At 55.2% G+C, this 13430-nt stretch overlaps 1 protein-coding gene across 1 annotated transcript in view; it reads left to right on the plus strand.

The window, feature by feature from the left end:
* Nucleotides 1-8557, plus strand: part of EFCC1 (EF-hand and coiled-coil domain containing 1) — a 33771-nt gene extending 25214 nt beyond the window's left edge. The window contains exons 5-8 of the mRNA XM_044933843.1: nt 1-20; nt 1471-1611; nt 3179-3248; nt 4205-8557. The exon at nt 1-20 is cut by the window's left edge and continues 146 nt beyond it. Coding sequence (XP_044789778.1) covers nt 1-20; nt 1471-1611; nt 3179-3248; nt 4205-4341 — 368 coding nt within the window. The 3' untranslated portion in view covers nt 4342-8557. The remainder of the gene's footprint in view (nt 21-1470; nt 1612-3178; nt 3249-4204) is intronic.
* Nucleotides 8558-13430: the final 4873 nt, after the last annotated feature.

Raw genomic sequence — 13430 nt, forward strand, 5'->3', positions numbered from 1 at the left:
TGAGGACACCTGAGGAGGAGGTCAGCGGAGCCCCAGAGGCTGGGAGCCAGACCAGTGGCTAGTCTCTTACGGGTGGAAGGACTGTGAACCATCTCAGCCAAAACCTGTGCCCCCTTCACAGATGGGTAAACCAAGGCTCCGAGAGGAGATGATTTAGATCTAATGAAGAATATTTTGGCTGCACATTAAAGGATCCATCTCAGATCAGCTCAAGGGAAAAAAACAGGAATTTATTACCAGATGGAGCTGGGAGCATGGTTTCAAAAGAACAGCTAAGATGAGCTTCAGGCACAGTTGGATCCAGGGACTCAGATTCTATTACCCCATCCGTCTGCTCTGTTCTTTTCGTGGGTGCTGGCCTCACTTCCCCCTGCTATAGAGGGAGTTTCTCCATGTGGTAGGGTGAGGGAGAGCAGGGCCCCAGGCAGCTCTAGGCTCTCATCAGCCTACTTAAAACCCCCAGAGGAACAATAAGAGCCCCGTACAGTAAATCTCAGGGAAGAACGCCAATGGTCGGCCTCAGTCACGTGCCCATACCTGGACCAGTCCTCTGTGGTAGGTGGGCAGGGTCCCGTGATTGGCAGCTCCATCAAAGCCAGATGAAATGGAAGAGAGACACCTTGCCCAAGGAGAACTGGCTGCGGAGGGGAGGAGGGTGGGGAGCTCAGTTCCTGAGACCCTCAGGCTGCGCTCCCAAGTCCACAGGCCCTGCGCTCTATTGCCCAAGGACGCCACACCTTCAGCTGCTTTTCTTTCCCTCCATCGCTGTCAGGAGCGGAGGCTGCCTCATTCCCCCCAACCCTGCTTTAGAAGGCAGGTGTCCACATGGCATTCTGCAACTCGCCACCCTCTCCCCCTGGTATTCTGCAGGGAGCAGCAGCGTCCATGCCGCCTGGCCAGGGCTGGACTGGTGACTGAGGCTGGGCCAGTCGGGCCCCTCTCCTGGGTTCCCGTCCCGAGGGAGGTGGGGAATGGCTGGAGAGTGTTCTCAGCTGCAGCCCCCAGACAGGAGTCTCCAGCTGCTTCTCCTGCCTCACCCTCCATGCCCCGACCCCTCGACATTCTCCAGCCATCGACCCATTCTGGGGATAAGCCACTAGCCTGGCAGTGAATTCCTCCTTGGCTCAAGCTGGCCAGACTAGCTTGCTGCTTGCAACCAAAACAATTTAGAAAGGACAAGCAGATGAATGGAGAAGAGGAGTAAGGATGGAGTCCTTCCGCCAAAAAGGAAGCATGTACATTCTTACATCAGCCTGACTGGCCGAGAGGCCTTGGGCCAGGCGTGCAGCTTCTCTGGGCCTCGGCGCCCTCCCTGGGGAGACAGGGCGGTTCTGTCTGTAGGCCCAGGGGCCAGATGAGATGACCCCTGTGGGAGGGCCAGGGCAGGCTGTGGGCCCTGCCTGGGGGTGGTGCTGTGTGCATGGGGCTGAGGGTGGCAGGGCGGGCGCTGAGCCCCTCGTGTCCCAGCAGGCAGAGCTGCAGCGGAAGGTGGGTGAGAACGAGAGCCTGCGGCAGGAGCTGCAGATGGTGGAGACGGAGAGGGTGCGGCTGTCCCTGCTGGAGGAGAAGCTGGAGGACGTGCTGGGGCTCCTGCAGAGGCTCCGCGACCTGGTGGGCTCATGGGAGCTGGTATCCCCGGGGCAGGGCTGGGCAGGGCCCGCAGGGGTGGAGCCCACCTGCGTCAGGCACTGGCTCTGAGCTCTCCCCACATAGGCAGGCGTCGCCTCTACTTCCAGACATAGAAAGAGCTCAGGGAAAGTAATCAAAGAGAAGGGGGGTTCTCTAATTCATTTTATGAAGCTAATATAACTTTGATCGCAAAACCAGAGGACAACCCATATAAGAAAAGAAAATTATAAGCTAATGTCACACTTAAATATGGATGCAGAAATGGTAAACAGCATATTAGCAAACCAAACCCGGCAGTGTTTAAAGGAACACAAGGTGATTAGTTGGGTTTATCCCAGGAATTCAAAGATGGTTAAGATCAAACATCGATTAACACAGACCAGCACACTGAAGGTTAAAAGGAGAAAAACCATGTACTCATCTCAAGAGATGAAAAGTCAGTAACAGTCTCCTTTTATTATAAAAAAAACCTCTTGGCAAATTAAGAACAGTGCATATCATCCTTAAACAGATAAAGTCTCAGCTGACTACCTCTCACAAACCTCACACTTACTGGTGAAATGTTAGAAGGAATCCTTCTAAAAATCAGAATCCAGATAAGCATGCCTGTCATCTCTGCTTGTTCCACGTATGGATTCTAGCCAATGCAATAAGACAAGAAAAGGAAGGGGTATAAAGACCAGAAAGGATGAAACAAAGCGATCAATAACTGTGTATCGCATTTATCTATGTAGAGTACCCAAGAGAATCTGAAGGCAAAGCATTGTGACTCTTTGACAAGGTACTCAAGTTAAAAAATCAAAACCCAGAAGTCCATATTCTTAAATAGCATCAGCAAAGCACTTAAAAAGTTCTCTTAAGAGACACAAGCTCAGTCATGATTGCACAGCCACTATGAGATGGATGTGGGATTTGAAGCCAGGTCTGCAGGGTTGGAAGTGGGCCCTTGCCTGCACGTCAGGCTGCCCAGGACACAGGGCACTGAGGCCCAGCCTGATGGGGCTCAGTCTGGGAGGGTGCTGAGTGGCAGCCCAGGTCCGTGGGCACAGCTCTGGGCTGGGAAGCCTGGGGCAACGCCGGTTCCTCCACCTCCCAGCTGGTGGCTTCAGGCAGAGTTCTCATTTTCTCAGCACTGCTTTTTCACTGGTTAAAATGAGAATAAAACAAGCTGTTGCAAGGATTAAAGGAGTTAACACATCAAAATGCTCTTCTTCACGGTCATTTCCCAAGTGCCTCCTTGGGCGCAGGGACAATGGTCTGTCAGTACGTGATCTTGGATTAAATGGGTCCCTCACCCTGCTTCAGTACCCTGCTTCAGTACCCTGCTTCAGTACCCTGCTTCAGTGCCCACCAAGAGTCTGGGCAGTGCAATCATCACAGGGATGGGGGCCAGGAAAGGACCATGGACTGGGGTGGGGGGTACGGGGAATGGACTGTACCTTCCCCCAGGGAGCCACACAGAAGCCTGTGGGGGCCACGAGGTCCTACCCATTGCTTGAAGATTCAGCAACCATGGCCACTCCAGCCCTGTCTCATTTCTTTTTTTAAGAACATATCGAAAAAAGCCCTGGGGAAGATTTTGCTGAGCACGCTGGATGCTTGCAGGGACCCCACACAAGGTAGGTGAGCCCCCCTCCCTGACCCATCTTCCAAGGCCTGGGGAGCATCCTGACCCAGCTCCTCTGTCCTGAGTGTCTTGCCAGCAAGATGCTGACTCATTCCTGCCCAGCCCACTTGCAAAGGGTACAGTCAGGAGACTTCCCTGTAGCTCAAACAGTAAAGAATCTGCCTGCGAGGCAGGAGATCAGGGTTCAGTCCCTGGGTTGGGAAGTTCCTCTGGAGAAGGGAATGGCAATCCACTCCAGAATTCTTGCCTGGAGAATTCCATGGACAGAGAAGCCTGGTGGACTACAGGCCGTGGGGTCGCAAAGAGTCGGACACGACTGAGCGACTCACACACAGTCCTGCCCAGCCCACCTGCAAAGGCTACAGTCAGGAACAGGCTTCAGGAGTTGAAGGTGCTATTTGAGAAGGACAGGGAGCGGACACTTCAGGGAAAAGGCCAAATAAAAGCCAGTGTGGCCAGACTCCGAGGAAGCCAGGCAGCTCCCTACTGCCAGTTTAGCCCCAGGCTTACTGCGGAGGAAAGACTATTATCACACCCATTCCACAGATAGGGAGACTGAGGCACCAAGGGGCCAAGGGTCAGCCACACTTAGACCTCAGGCCTCTCCCTTAAGCACTAGGCCACATGGCCCCATTGTTCAAAGTTCAGGGCAGCACAGTTTCATCAGGGCCAGCTCATGCCCGGTGAAATCAGGAGGGGAGGCTCACTGGTAATGAGCCTGTGCTCACTGGCCTCACAGGACGCTGCTGGGCAGGGCTCGGGTGCGTCCCGTGCCCCGACTGGCCCGGGCATCAAGGAGGAGTTCAGAAACTGGGCAGTAGAAGCTGCCTTCCCCAGGGTCCTCAGAGGGAGAGGGTGGCCAGGCTGGGGAGGGCCCGGGGGAAGGGCGGGCAGGCCTGCAGGCCACGGGGAACAGGATGACCCTGCTGCTGCCCACTCTCTCTCCAGACGGGCCGTCGGGCCCCTTGGCCGTGCTGGAAGCCCTGCACCGAGCTTTGGCTGGCTGTGAGCTCCTGCGTACAGAACCGTCAGCCCCTGCCTCCGCAGCTCCGGCCCTCGCCCACTCCTTCCCCATCTCCTGCTGAGGTTGCTGGCCCGGCCTGTGGGCAGCCTGGCCACCATCAGACCAGCCTCCGGGACCAGCCTGGCCACCATCACATCCTCAGAACCCTGGGGTCACCGGCTCCTTCTGACACTGGTCCAAGCGTGGAGCCTGGCAGCCACGCCTCCCCTGGGCTCCTCATTCCTGGCCTACGTTCCTGCTGCCAGCATGCACGCTGCCGACGGTTGCTGGATCAGCCTGTACCCGCTGCCAGCCCCCTGCCCTTGGAGTCGAGGTGCCCGCTTTTCTGCCTGGTTCAGTCCAGAATCCCTTCCCTGGGCTCCCAGTATCTCTTCCCTTCCCAGCGGTGTCCTCTTTGTCCACACGGCGTGACTGCTCCAGGGACCTCGTGCCCCGCACTCCACTCAGGACACTACCCATGCCCCGGAAGTGCTGAAGGCTGGACACGGGGCTGGGGGAACTCCCAGGGAGGAGACAGTGATCACAGCAGGCTTTCTGGTGGAGGTGGCCTTGAACTAGCTCTAGAAGAGCAGTTAGATTTAGATGGGAAGAGAGGGGGGAAGGGCATTTAATGCAAGGGAACAGGGAGCGCCCAAGTGTGCTGCCGTAAAGCGCCCCATGAGTACAGACCCCAGAGCCCCTCTTTCCTGAGCCCCCAGTAGGTACCAGGCCCCGTGGATCACAGGCAGGAGCAAGACAAGCTGCCCGGTCCCATCAACCTTAAACCCTCGTAGGAGAGAAAGACACATTGGAGAGCACTGCAGTGCAGGTAGAATCCGTGCTAAACTGCGGCAGATGAGGGTTCTGAGAGTGCAGACGATGGGGGCAGTCCGAGTCAAGGAGGACGGAGCTCTGCAGAGGGCAGGGCAAGGACAGGCACCCTGCGGGGATGGGGCCCTGATGACTCGTCTCCCAGGCAATGGGCGCCTTGGAGGGGTTCTGACCTGCCTCCCGGAGGTGAGGGGGAGGGTAGCAGACGGGAGGATGCAGGACTTGGGAGCAAGGGGTCACCTGGGGGACACAGAAGAGGGGCCACGGGGAAAGGAGGACCAGGGCCCAGCAGGCAGTCCCGGGCAGGGCCACAGGGAGGGCTGGAGGGTGACCCTTGGCCGCGCGTGGGGCCACAGGGGTCCACGTGTGTGGTAAGATCCATGGAAGTGGGCGTTCTTCTCCAAAAACTCAGCTTTACTGTGTGTTAACGAAAAATAAAAGGGGCAGGGCCTTCCCTGACGGTCCGGTGGTTAAGAATCCACCTTCCAATGCAGGGGACGTGGGTTCGATCCCTGGTTGGCGAACTAGATCCCACATGCCACAGCTAAGCCCACAAGCTGCAAACCAGTGACTCATAAACCACAGCCAAAGAGCCCACGTGACGCATGAAGACCCTGCGTGCTGCCACTAGGACCCGAGGCAAGCAGAGAAATACATATTTAAAAGTAATAATAGTGATAATAAACGGGACCAGAAGAGACATTCCTGAAGCACCCCCCGCCCCTGCTCTGGCTCCCTGGAATCGGCCGACAGCAGGCAGGCAGGATTCCTGTAGACTCCAACCACACTAAGGCTCACACTCAGGAGCTTCCTAATAAAAATCTCTGACCTCTGCCTGACAAGCAAAGGTGTATCGTCGCTCGTAGAGCCCTCATCTCACTGGAGGCAAGTTTATGAGGTGGCCTAGCATGCACAGGTGCCAGAGAAGCTGAGGGACTACCCGGCACCTCACAGCCAATCAGCACCCACGCCTGGGCTGAGCCTGCTTCCTGGGCTGAGCCTGCTTCCTGAGCCCGCGTCACACACGCTTCCTACCTCGGCCAGCTGTCTCTGATTAGGGACCCCAGGGCTTGGGGTCTGAATCAGTTACAGCACAGCTAAGCCCCCTTGATAAACGAGCTCCCACAACACTCTGGGCCAAACAAGACAGAACTTTCTCTCCCGTAGTGGTTCAGAGGGGAGTGGACGACACAGCAGCTCTGCTCCACGTGGCCACCCAGGGGCCCAGGTTCCTTCTGCTGTGTTGCTCTGTCGTCCCCTAGGGTGTCGTCCCTGGCAGAACCTAATCACCAGCATCACATCGGCCCTCCGGCCCCCGGGAAGGAGGAGACAGGGAGGGGAGGCTCAGGTACTCCGGCTCACACATCCTCTAAGCTCATCCCACTGGCCATACCTGGCTGCAAGGGATGCTGGGAGATGTCTCCTGTAGCTGGGCAACCACGGGACCAGCTAATGCTAACATTATTAAAAGAAAAAAGGTGGCCAACTGGACTGGGGGCTAGCCACACACCCCAGGCTGCTCACAGTAGTCTGCTTGGCACAGCAGAGGGGCCGAGCGGGCACGTACGGGCACCCCTGCAGTGCCCACCGTGGCCGGAGGAGAGCACACAGCCCTCCTCCTACAAAAGGCCACGTCGCCAAGGTCGGCTGACAACCGACCTACAAGACAGCAAGAAGAGCTAATTAGGCAAATGAGGTGCCAGAGGAGCACGTTCACAACAAAGGAACAGGATGAAATCCCAGGTTGGACTTCCCTGATGGTCCAGTGGGTGAGAATCTGCCTTCCAGTGCGGGGTCAGAACCGGGTTGGGCAACTGAGCCCATGAGACACAGCTAGAGAAGCCTACGTGGGCCGCCGCAGAGACCCAGCACAATCAGAGCAAAAACAGACGAAAACAAAACGAGCCACTCCCGATTTCCCCACCAAGAAAAGATACAGCCCCAGGAGAGCGAAGCTAAGCGGAAACAGGCAATCTACCCGAGAAAGAGCTCAAGGTAGTGATCATAAAGAGGATCAAAGAACTCAGAAGAAGCGATAAACAGAGTGAGAGTTGGTTAGAAAATGTAAAAGAACCCCCAAGCAGAGATGAAAAATGTAGTAACTGCATATTTAAAAAAGACACCAGAAGGAATCAACAGCAGACTAAATGACGCTGAGATGTGGATCAGTGAACGGGCAGACAGAAGTGGAAATCCCTGAAGCTGAAGAGAAAAAAGAGAAACGGGACAGTTTCAGAGATCTCTGTGATAACATCAAGTGTACTCACGGTAGCATTATAGGGGTCCTAGCAGAAAAGAAAGAAAAGGGACAGAGAATTTATTTGAAGACATTGTAGCTGAAAACTCCCCTAACTTGGGAAAGCAAGCGGACACTCAGGTGCTGGAAGCACAGAGAATCTAATGGGAGCAGCCCCCAGAAGGACCAAGACACACGTAAAATGGCAAAAACCAAAGATGAAGAGCAAGCGAGGGACGTCCCTGGTGGACCAGGGCTTCACACTGCAGGGGGCGTAGGTTTGACCCTGGGGTGGAGAACTAGGACCCCTCGCGCCAATTGATGAGAGAAAACACACACGCACGCACACGCACACACATGCATGCACAGCAACAAGCTACATACAACGGCTGGCTTCTCAGCAGAACCTGCAGGCCAGAAGGGAGGGGCTCAATATATTTAAAGTGATGAAAGGGAAAAACCTACACCCACCCAAGAATACTTTTCCTGGCAAAACTCTCACTCAGATATGATGGAGAGATCGAAAGTTTTACAGCAACACCAAACCAGCTTTATAAGAAATGTTCAAGAGACTTCTCTAAGCAAAAAAAAAAAGAGGCTACAACCAGAAACACGAAATTTATGAAAGGAAAACACTCACTGGAGGAGCAAATACCCAGTAACGGGAGCAAGGCAACCACAGACAAAGCTAGCCGGCAGATTAAAAGACAAAAGGAGGAAAATCGATATCCGTAATAAGCAGTCAAGGGATACACAAAAGATGTCAAACGTGCTGTCAGAAACATCACAGTCGTTATGAGGGGAGGGAAGTAAAAATGCAGGGAAGTTAAAATGTGTCTGAAATTAAGAGACGGCAACACGGCTTCCTAGGTGGCTCAGGGGTAAAGAATCCGCCTGCCAATGCAGGAGACCCGGGTTCGATCCCTGGCCCGGGAAACTTCCGCACGCAGGAGAGCCACTAAGCCTGAGTGCCCCAGCTACTGAGCCAGTGCTCCAGAGCCTGAGGCGCTGAATCCACGCACCCGACGGCCTGTGCTCCACGAGAGAGGTCAGCGCAGCAAGAAGCCGGCTGCCCCGGGCCAGGGCGTCTTGCGTCAGTCCGTGGCGGGCGGCAGGGGAATCCATCAGCTAGGGCAGCCTAACAGCTAGAGAGCTGCCCCATCCTCCACAGAAAAAGCCCCCATGGGCCAAAAGCAACAAAGACCCAGCAGGGCCAAAAGCAAATAATTTTTTTAAAAAAGACCAGCAACTTTGTCACACATATAGAGATGGCTGTATATAAACCTCAAGGTGGGGAACTTCCCTGGGGGTCCAGAGGCTAAGACTCCAGGCTCCCAATGCAGGGGGCCTGGGTTTGACCCCTGCTCGGGGAACTGGATCCCACATGCCCCAACTAAGACCTGGCACAGCCAAATAAATACTCTTTTTTAAAAAAAGAGGAAGAAGCAGGAAAGTGCAGAGTTTCAGGGAAAGCCTCACCAAAAGCAGAGCCTCCCTGATATCTGGGCCTGACATTCAAGCCACGATCCCGACCCAGAAGTTTCTCCTCCCTTGAGGCTCCTGGGAGTTCTATTAACCAATTAATCCCTTCCCGATGCTTCTCAATAAGGCTGTAGAGTTTCCTGGCAGAGGCAGCTATTTGAATTTGAAAATTTCCTGGTAAAATGCACAGTCTTCAACACTCTCCCTTTGATATACAAAGCCAGCTCCCTCTGCTCCGAGTGTGAGCTACACTAAGCCACTCGAGTCTAACAGAGAACAGAGGCGTTGATGGTGTGACCCCAGACACGAGCCATGAGAGGCCTGGGCCGCCGCCTTCCTCCCCGAGCCAGGAGGACATCCAGGCGCCCTAGGAGAAAGGCCATGTGGCGACGTGCCCCGGTCAACAGCCAGCAAGAAACCAGGGCCTCCAGCCGTCAGCCCACTCACACCTCAGAAGCAGGACCCGCAGCCCGGGACAGGTCTTCAGGCCGGGATCTGACTGCAGTATCCGGAACTGGGCCCGCCCAGCAAAGCCACTCCCAAGGTCCTGACCCCCCAGGGACTGAGAGAATATGTGAACACACTACTGCTTAAGCTGTGAGCTTGGGGAACGCTGTTTTGTGCAACAGCTAACAAAAACACTTCTAGTGAGAAGCCATGCTGCCCCATTCACAGGGTGATTCGGGAGTGTTCTGGAGGCTGTTTAGGTGTATGAGTAACCGTCCGAGGCCTGACAGTGATAACCAGCGGGCTGGAAGGAGGACAAGGGCCCCGGGGCACTCAGCAGACTGCAGGCTCACTCCAGGGCACCAACATGCTTGGGGAAGGAGCAGGCCTGATGGAGTCCCCTGCCACCAGCCACGGGCTGACACAAGACACCCAGCCGAGGGCAGCCTGGGGGCCTGCGGCCGGAGGGGCAGGCCGCCAGGACTCAGGGGGGTGACAGCGCGCAGCCAAGGCCCCGAGCGCTGGTGGGGCCGCTGTCCACCAGCACTTCACTGAGAGGACAGTGAACGGTACCACCACTGAGAACTTCGGGACAGCGGCCAGAGAGCAGCAGCCCCCAAGCACAGGGCGGCTTGGAGCGGGCCCTGGGCAGCTGCCCTGGCGGCCGGCCCTGAAGCTGGCCCTGGGTGGGCAGAGGCGGGAAGGGGCTGGACAGCCCAGTTCAGTTGCTAAGTGTGTCCAACTCTTTGCGACCCCATGGACTGCAGCACACCAGGCCTCCCTGTCCATCACCAATTCCCAAAGCTTACTCAAACTCATGTCCATTGAGTCAGTGATGCCACCCAACCATCTCATCCTCTGTCATCCCCTTCTCCTCCTGCCTTCAATCTTTCTCAGCATCAGGGTCTTTTCTAATGAGTCAACTCTTCACATCAGGTGGTCAAAGTATTGGAGTTTCAGCTTCAGCATCAGTCCTTCCAATGAACACCCAGGACTTGCCGGGGACCAGCCCCGGCTGATCCAGGGTATTCGAAGGAGAGACGGCTAGGCGAGGGTCAGGGAACAACTGCTTAATTACACTTTAATTAAGGATACAAAGAGTAATAGAATAAGGATAGCTCAGTAGGAAAATTCAGTGGAGAAAAGAAGCTGAGTGGCTTGGTTTACGCGGAAAATCAATATAACCCGTGACACCAGGTTAGCTCTGACCACGGAGGCCGCAGGCGCCCTCTCGAATAGCGGAAGGTGCCCCACCTTAGACACCTTCTCGAGTGGGTCTTAGAAGCCCAGGCAAATAAATGGTCGCAGAGGACATCCGCGCTCCAGATGGAGGCTCAGCCGGAAGTTAAAGGGAAGAATGACATGGGGAGACCAAGTTTCAGTGAACAAGGCCCGCACTTTATTTTCCAAAGTAGTTTTTATACCTTAAGGTATGCATAGAGGATAATGGGGGAAGGGGTAGAGTCATGCAGCAAGCCAGGCTTTCTTCCTGCAAACTTATCATATGCAAAAGTTCAGGTGATTGACATCATCTTCTGGCCCGGAGGCCTGTTAACATTTTAAGAAACTTATCTTTCTCTAAAGGTGATTATTCCAAAGTCAGGCGCCAGCCTTCCAAAAAGCATTGGACAAAGCGGCATTTTACATTTCTATACACCCATTATATCAATCAATACACTGCCAAGGACACAGTAGGTAAGGAGTATGGAGACTTAGCAGCAAACATTGGCCCAACAAGTGAAAAACCCTTCACCAATACAATTTCTAATCAATCTTTTAACTACTCAAAGGAATCTGTGTTTAGGCAGTTTAGAACATCTCCTGCCTCTCACAGTTGGGAGGCTCTGAACAATCACATGTGGCCGGAAAAACCTATTCAGGCAGGCTAGAGGATTTCCAAAGGAGTTTGTAGGTTAAACACTGTCACACCCAGGAATTATTAACTGGAGCTGTAAGCTAACTCTTTTTCCAGAGAGAGGTAGTGGGAGACAGCCCCCCGTAAAGTCAGAGGTGTAGGTGAAAGCACAAAGCAGAAAGTAGGCAGACTCTGGTTTTGGGGGTAGATGCTCGAGAATTTCCAGGGGGACTCCTGAGGCTCGATCCCGCCTTTGCGTATGCCGAGCCTCCTTCCTCATGACCTTTGTCATGGGCGGAGTGCCTCACGCTGGCTCCCGGCAGTGATAGAATTCCAGTTGAGCTATTCCAGATCCTCACTCAATATGCAATATGCCGGCTCCCAGCAAGGACTGATCTCCTTTAGGATGGACTGGTTGGATCTCCTTGCAGTCCAAGGGACTCTCAAGAGTCTTCTCCAACACCACAGTTCAAAAGCATCAATTCTTCGGTGCTCAGCCTTCTTCACAGTCCAACTCTCACACCCATACATGACTACTGGAAAAACCATAGCTTTGACTTCAGGAAAAACAGAGGAAGGGATATTTATAAACAGCCTCCACGCCCACCACACTCCTTTTGCCCTTTTCTAGCAAAGCTTCTTTGGGATTCTTCAAATGGTCTCCGACTCCTTAAAAAAAAAGTTTTCTAGGACATTCTGAGTAATGCCCTCTCTCACCTCCTGGCAACAAAAACCAGTGTGTTGACATGAAAATGCCCCCACCCACGCACCCGCCCGGACCAAGGAAACAGCGCGTATTTCACACTCAGGGCAGCAGATGGCGACGCTGAAGTGCGGAGCCAAGTCGAGTCCAAAGCCTCCAAGCAGGTGGGGCTGCGGGGTGCTGCCTCGCCCCAGCCCCTCCTTGGGGATGCGCGGGGTCTCCTCACCACCTGTACTCAAAGCGGCTCTACCGTTTCCTTGGAATCAGCTCCCTTTTAAAAGTCTATGTCAAGGACTTTGAAAAGGAAGTGCCTGTTCTAAGTTAGCGGAGGCGGCAGCCCTACCTGCCCTGCAGAGACAGTTCCAACCAGGTGTGTCTGCTGAGCCGGAGGGGAGCGCCCTCGGTCCACGCCGGCCACGCTCCAGCCCCACGCTTCATTCTCCCCATTTTACAGACCAGCAAACGAGGCAGAGCGGGGCTGAGACTACCCCCGGCCTGGGCCGCAGAGCCAGCACGAAGCTCGCCGGACGCGGAAGCCCTGCGTGGCCTCGCGACACACCTGCGTTGGAAGAGGTGCGTGCGCCCCGCCGGGCAGCCAGCGGGGGAGCAAGTCTGGAACCGGCTCCGGGAAGGCGAAGGGTGCGGGGATTCACCCGCTGAAGCCAGAGACGTGGAGGAGAGAACTGGGATTGGAGACAAGACTTCGCTCCAGGCTTCTTCAGGCGTAGTTAGCATCTTCGGAGGACGGGGTTTGGGGGCCTCTGATGTCAAAGGCCACTGAGCGGACCTTTGGGCAAGCCCTGTTGGAGGGTCTAAGGTCCCAACCAGCCTTAGCCGACTCCAGTTCAGTTCAGTCGCTCAGTCGTGTCTGACTCTCTGCGACCCCATGGAATGCAGCACACCAAGCCTCTCTGTTCATCACCAACTCCCCGAGTTTACTCAAACTCATGTCCATGAAGTCCCTGACTCCAAGTTCCTGCCAAACAACTCGGGGGACCCCTGTTAAGGTTTCTGGCGGCCTGGAGGATGCGCCAGGGTTCAGGCTAATCCTTGGGCACAGGTTACAGGTGCAATGGGCTTAGGTGAAGATTGCCCTGGGACTCTAGGAGGGCTTCTGGGGTGGGGTGCACAGGCTAAAAGTGAGAGCTGAGAAGCTGGGGGTCACAGCGTCTTAATCTCTGTAGATGAGAAGGAAAGCTGCTCCAGGGGATAATGCAGGGTCCTGGCCACAAGATAAAGGGCTTCCTCGGCAGCCTGCCTTACGAAGCAGCAAAAATACAAAGGCTCTCCCACCAGGTTTGAAACCACCTAACAGCCCTGCTCGTTTCAGCCGCGCCTGCTCTGTGAACAGCGCCCAGGACACTTACCCGGGGGGTGAGGGGGCAGATGCACGGCAGACAGCGGTGCCTCGGTCTGCTGGCAGTGGGAGCCGTTCCAGGAGGGCTTCCTGGAAGAGGCCCTGCCCTGGGATGGAGGGCGCAGGAGGAGAGAGGCGTGTGGCGGGCAGAGGGGCCGAGGCCGACCTGCCGGGGGCCACGAGCTGGTGATGGCGTGCTGCAGAGGGGGACCTGGTTTCAACCTGAAGACTCGAGGAGGCGGTCAGACCTTTGTCGCCAG

Source organism: Bubalus bubalis, chromosome 21 (genome assembly GCF_019923935.1).
Source record: "Bubalus bubalis isolate 160015118507 breed Murrah chromosome 21, NDDB_SH_1, whole genome shotgun sequence".
Taxonomy (NCBI): Eukaryota; Metazoa; Chordata; class Mammalia; order Artiodactyla; family Bovidae; genus Bubalus; species Bubalus bubalis.